Genomic DNA, 6,518 nt, shown 5'->3' on the forward strand with positions numbered 1-6,518 from the left:
TGAGATATTACATTTGATTTTGAACAATGAATCAAACATTGGTTTGAACACTGAACATCTTCCATATGTCCCTGCAGCCACAGCAACCCTTGGATTTGATAATGGAATTATCAGTCTAAATGGGAAGTCCAGCTTCATTCACAATGACATAAATGTTGATTGGCAGCATGTTTTTGCACAAAATTTGAGGTACGTGCACAAGATACATTTGGTGGTCCCTGAAAATTTTCATCATAAATGAGAAATTTAATCTTTTTTACATCTTGGGTTCACAAAAGTGCTATCCTATCCTTCTTACTGTATCTTAACTTATGTGAGGACTCACATAAGGTAAGATACATAAGGTAAGGTATTTTTCACACGTCAGCCATTCGCTTATTGCAAAATTCTGTATTCAGTGTGATAGTACAGTATTTCTTATTGTGCCTTTTTTTCAGGACAAAGCGGCAAACTGCCTCAGCTGATGCTATGTACGTGTTTTCCATGAAATCAGACTTTTTAAAATCAGTGTGCATATCAGTCATGTTTTGAAAAGCACAGTCAGTGTTGTTCGAACATAACAAAAATTATGTCTTCTTTTTTTTAGGGTGTCTCGTCACACTTTAAATGTTAACATCACCAGCACAACGTTTGTTGATGTGAGCTTCCGCTTCGCCTCCCGCAAGGATGGCATCACAACATCAGTGTCTTCTCCATCATCTGGTTTCCTTGGATTGCATGTTCAGCGAAGGTCTCCGTCACAGCTGTATGGAAAATTTTTCAGTCGTTACCTGGTAAGGTGCACTTCATGTACTGCAATTTATATACTGTTGTCAACAGCACACATTTTAAAATCTATACATGTACACATGTATTGATGCTATCTTCATCATAGCTTAACATTATTTTAACTCTCATTTTTATGAATTTCCTCTCTAATCTTCTAGTCCACCCCTGGGAAGGATACAGATATTCTGACTATCAAAGCCAGTCTGAGAAACTCTGAAAGGCTGAGCCTCCAGACCAACTGGGACTTAGTTGTCCTCTACGACATGATTGAAGGGTCTAAGGAGAGGATGCCTGCCATTACTGAAGCTCTGCTCAAGTTTATCAACAAATATCACACTGCTCACTTTGGTTTTGATCTAAACCGTGCTGGTATGAAGTTGAAGAATTCAGTGTCCAATGCCATAGAGAGAGTCTATCATGAAGTTCCCATGTCTTTCAGCACACTACAGAATTCAGTTGAACAACTCAGTGATCAAGGAAATAATGTGTACAGGAAGGTTTCTGACAGCATAATGTCAATCAATGTGCAGGAAGTTAGAGATAGGGTTACTAACAAGGCCAGACAACTCTTGCAACATAGTGAACAAAATATTAAAATCCTGCTGGATGCACTCATGAAGTTCTTGAGTGACACCAAATTTGCTATGCCTGGATTTGAAGAGAAGATGACAGGCCTCGAGATCTCTCAGCGAGCCTGTCGTGCTGTGTCATCAGCCATGGACAGGGCAACCCAAGGGTTTGCCAACCTCATGGAAATAATTGGTGACACAATTTTCAATTACACTGGGGAAATTCAGTTCACCATACCAGGAACCAGTATCCTTGTTAATGCAAAGGAGATAATGGAAAATCTGATGTCTTCTTTGAATTCCATAAAGGAACATCCAGTACAGACACTGCAGTTAGAAGTGCTGCTCAGGAAAGTTGGTGATCTCTTGCTCATGATTTTCAAAAAGTTAGAGGAGCTCACTGACACACTGAGAGCTGAAAACCTGGATTTTGTTTCCCAAATTGAAGACATCTATACAGAGGCTCTACAGTCTTCCAAACAACACATTGAAGAGGCAAGGAGAAATATACCTGAGTACAAAGACCTTGCCAAACTGAAGGTTCAAGAGGTTTATAATAGAATCAATATGGTGCGTGTGAATAACGATTTAAAGGATGTGATCAGTATTTTGCAATCATACCTCTATGGAGGAATTAAAGAAAGTATAGATTTAATAGGTAAAGCATCTCAGAACACAACACCATATATTCAAGTGAGCAATAAAAAGATGGACATTAATATTCCCCTACCCTTCTTTTGGAAATCATTCAGTGAATGGCCAACACTTTCCAGACAATGAATCTTGCTTTTAACACCACTTAGGTGCTGTATGGCTAACAGAATTCATATGGCTACATAAAAAAATACTTTTTTTGTCTGCTCCTAATTAAGTTTTGTGTAAAGTTGTGGTTATCCCACATCATTATATTTGAGAAACTCTTTGCTGAATTTGCATAATTGCATAATTTTCCAGATTTTTTTTTAAGATTCTGAAGCATCAGTTTATTTTAATATTCTTACTTCTAGATTATGTTAAATAAAGCAACAAAATAATTTCTGTACTGTCGTTTGCAAGTCTTTTAGTGTTTTATCTTAATCAACAGTACACTAAAAATGTTAAATCTTAGATAGGATCCCAATTCAGTGTTGTTATGACTTAATTATCAACATTAACAATGAGAGATGTCATGTAAATGAAAGTCAAGATTCAAGATTACTTTATCTCAGATTTTTAAATGACCAAATCATATGTTCATGTCACATGTCACATTCAGTCACTGGCCATCAGTGGTGGGTAGAGTACACAAAAACGATATTCAAGTAAAAGTACTGTTACTTTATATTTACTCAAGTAGAAGTAAAAGTAATCATAAAAATAACTACTTGAGTAAGAGTAAAGTATCTCATAAAAAAACTACTCAAGTAGTGAGTAACTATAGATGCAATTTATTACATCGATGTACATCTTTCAAACTATCTTGTCAGTTCATTGGCTGACGACTTATTATCAAAACATCTTTTTAAACCAATAGCAATATTACACGCATGTATTACGGTTTGTAGTATTACAGCAGGTAATAACAAATGTGAAGTGTACACATATGCCTGAAATAGAGGCCTGGATGCACTCATCAAAAAAATTATTTTCCATTAAAAGTTTTCTTTATCATATAATGTGTAACACAAATTAGTGCAATTTTCATTCACGTCATTCACTAGCTTATCAGTAATAACTGCTTTTCTCCACTTTTTCACTGGTTTTCAAAGCATCCTACTTTTAAAACTTTAATTGTTTTAACACTGAAAAAACACTGTCATTTACTGAATGCTTGAACAGTAACAGAGGCCTGTTTTTTTGTCTGTTTTTGTCCATTTGTGTATGTTTCTTGTCTGTGTGTGTCTACACAACAGAGTGTATCCTCATGTAAGTGTTCATCCTCTCTTAAAGAATCACTCAGTAAGGTGACTGTTGAGCTTCAAAAGTAGTTGGCTCTGCAGATTCTTGCACTCAAGCTGCAATCATTTGGCAGTGAAAAGCACACCTGCATGCCTAAAAAGTCTCTCACAGGCTGCAGATGCCGGGACACTTGTGTTGATCCTGAGTGACAGCTTCTTTATTTGAGGAAAGGTGTGTAAGAGATCCATAGCTCCTATGGTTGGACATGCAAGGTACCTCTCAAGCTCTCCAACATCTGGGTTTCCTGTCTTCATGGTTGCGAAAAAGTCATCCTCATCAGAGTGCCCATCGTTTAAGGGAGCATCATCATCATCCATGCTGGTGATGAGATGACCTTTGATGTAGTCAAGCCCTGTGGGAAATAAAAATAAATAAATAAATACATATGCACACACACAAATATACATATACATAAATATACATACATACATATGCATATATATAGTTTTAATGTTGACATCCATCTGTAATTCATTACTGATAATACAAGTCATAAAATCTAACCTACACACCAAATTATCCCATATTGAATTAACAAAGATACATTACCGGCTTTTAAGATGCTCTCCTCTGCAGTCCAGCAAGTCCTGAACTTTGGCAAGAGAATAGCAGCAGCAATAAGCTCTGGGTCCTTCATGACATCCCCGAAACGCTTCTGGATGCCACATTATAGGGCTGCAAGGAGGGGACCACAGACTTTGCAGGTTGGCTGCAGCCTCCTCAGCTTCTCCTGCAGCTGGTAGAGCAGGGGTGTCAAACTCGTGCCATGGAGGGCCAAGAGGCTGCAGGTTTTCATTCCAACCAACAACTCCACCAGGTGATTTCACTGATCACCCTACCTCGAAACAGAGAGGCAGGACTAATCAGTGAAATCACCTGGTGGAGTTGTTGGTTGGAATGAAAACCTGCAGCCTCTTGGCCCTCCATGGCACGAGTTTGACACCCCTGTGGTAGAGAGTCGGCAACAGGAAACCCATGTGGACAGAAGATTCACCTTAGAGCAGGGGTGTCAAACTCGTGCCATGGAGGGCCAAGAGGCTGCAGGTTTTCATTCCAACCAACAACTCCACCAGGTGATTTCACTGATCACCCTACCTCGAGACAGAGAGGCGGGACTAATCAGTGAAATCACCTGGTGGAGTTGTTGGTTGGAATGAAAACCTGCAGCCTCTTGGCCCTCCATGGCACGAGTTTGACACCCCTGCCTTAGAGGATATTCAGGGCCATGGTAACCAGCTTCAGTACTGTAGTATATTCCCCCAAAAAGCCCATTTCAGCTGGATTTAACCTGAAACACAGATAATAGGAATACCACTGATGTTAGTAAAATTAATTGTAATTGTCATTGTAATCATTGTAATTGTAATTCTGTAGCGAGACAGACTTGAGGTTTTTGCTAGATTACTCTTTAAAAGCACAGTATATAAATTAATGTATTTTATATTTATTCAATCACCATCTAGAGGCCCTGTCTCAAAAGATTATCAGTTGTAAATAGCAATTAATATACCATTAGCAGTGCTGATTGGGTCATGCAACAACCATAATTCAAACATATTTTAGATTACATATTGGCAACAGCAAGTGTATTTTTTCATAACATCAAAAAAGAATTTATCATCATCCCACTCCCAGCAACTTACATCTTGATCTTTAATGCTTTGTATACATTTTGGATCGCATTCTCTCCTCTCTCCTTGTGGATCTGGACAACTCTTTCCACAGCATGATAGAGGGAGCTCCAACGTGTGTCACTGGGTCGGAGGAACTGTAGTCCACATTCACGCTCTACAGTTTCAAATGCTGTAGTGGACCTGCTGGTTTTATTCCAAAGTGCTTGACATTTTGCAAAAGCAGACCGAGAGAGTCTCTTGTATGTCTCACAACCAGCTTCAGCAGCAGTGACATCAGTGGTTAAGACAAGATTCAGGAGATGGCATGCACACTTACAATATCCTGGAAGTTTATACTCAAGGCCAGTGTCCTCATTCAGAATGGCAGTGACATCTTGATACTCCACCCCTTCTGAAGGACCTCCGTCATCTGGAGCATTCTCCTCCTGTTCATTTCTGACTTCTTCTTCGCTCTCACCATAAACTTGGAATGCCTTGAGTAAGCACTTCATGGAGAATTTACCCTTTTGTCCCTCCTGACATGCCGTAGTTCTCTTGTGTTTTGGCTGCACTTTCCTCTTTCCCTCACTTTGCCATCTGGCTATGCTGAGGGTGAGTCCGCGCAGAGACGCTGTCATGCACTTTATATTTTTCTTTGAAAAAGTTTAAGCATTTATGTTACAACCTTTGGTGCATATTATCAGTAGCTTGTGCTGTCATGTTTAGCAGCTATTTTAGGAGTATAAGTATTGTAGCCGTTCTAAAGTTTTTGTGAAACTTTTCCGGCGCCATTTTGTGCCATGTTAGGCTAACATGTGTACCACGACTAGTGCGGTGCTGCAGTGGTTTAGTAAAAAAAAATTCAAACGCGAATTCTGTTGTTTTGCATGTTAAAGGAGAGGATGTGCGAGAGAGAATAAGGGCCCAGAAGTCAATTCATTTCATACCATTGCCTTCTGCAGGTATGTCATTTCGAGTTTTGGTCAGTGTATTTTGCATGACTCTGTAGTGTTTATTTTTACTCTGACCCCACACACAGTTGCATTTGTTCTTTACCACGAGGTGGCACTGTTTCTCTATATATGGTTTATGTAGTTAAATTTATAAGTTGAAAGAAAAATGTTTCCTGCATTTTGGTAGCTCTTGCTCAGGTATTTATTGCACATTTACGTATTTACTGTAATGTCAATTGAATGTACTGATAAATAATTATGCACTTTGCCGTCTGGCTATGCTGAGGGAGTGGATGTGTGAGAGAAAAAGGGCCCAGAAGTCAGTTCATTTCATATCATTGCCTTCTGCAGGAGCAAAGTAAATGCTGTGAACCAACCCTTTGAGTCGTCTCAGTCTGTACTGACCACCTCTGTTACACTGGTGCCGTGACCCAGATCTTCAGATCAGCTTGATGCTCATCGCCGTGGATGCTGTGCTGCTGTCCTGCTTTACATTTGAAGATCACTGTGTGGTCAGGTCCATCAAAAACTGTGTATTGGGATTGTGTTAAATTATTTATCCTCAGTGTGTTGATAGCTTGTGATTTTTTTTGTTGTTTGTTGTTTTGCTCATCAGGCAAACCTATTTTTCTAGCCAACTTTTTTTTTGTTTAAACAGACACAACGCAAGTACAGTT

General features: G+C 39.1%; 1 protein-coding gene across 1 annotated transcript in view; it reads left to right on the plus strand.

Moving 5' to 3' along the window:
* apoba (apolipoprotein Ba) overlaps positions 1–2,117 on the plus strand; it is a 51,510-nt gene extending 49,393 nt beyond the window's left edge. The window contains exons 26-29 of the mRNA XM_030044749.1: positions 78–189; positions 438–470; positions 587–773; positions 927–2,117. Coding sequence (XP_029900609.1) covers positions 78–189; positions 438–470; positions 587–773; positions 927–2,117 — 1,523 coding nt within the window. The remainder of the gene's footprint in view (positions 1–77; positions 190–437; positions 471–586; positions 774–926) is intronic.
* Positions 2,118–6,518: the final 4,401 nt, after the last annotated feature.

Source organism: Myripristis murdjan, chromosome 22, assembly GCF_902150065.1.
Source record: "Myripristis murdjan chromosome 22, fMyrMur1.1, whole genome shotgun sequence".
NCBI lineage: Eukaryota > Metazoa > Chordata > Actinopteri > Holocentriformes > Holocentridae > Myripristis > Myripristis murdjan.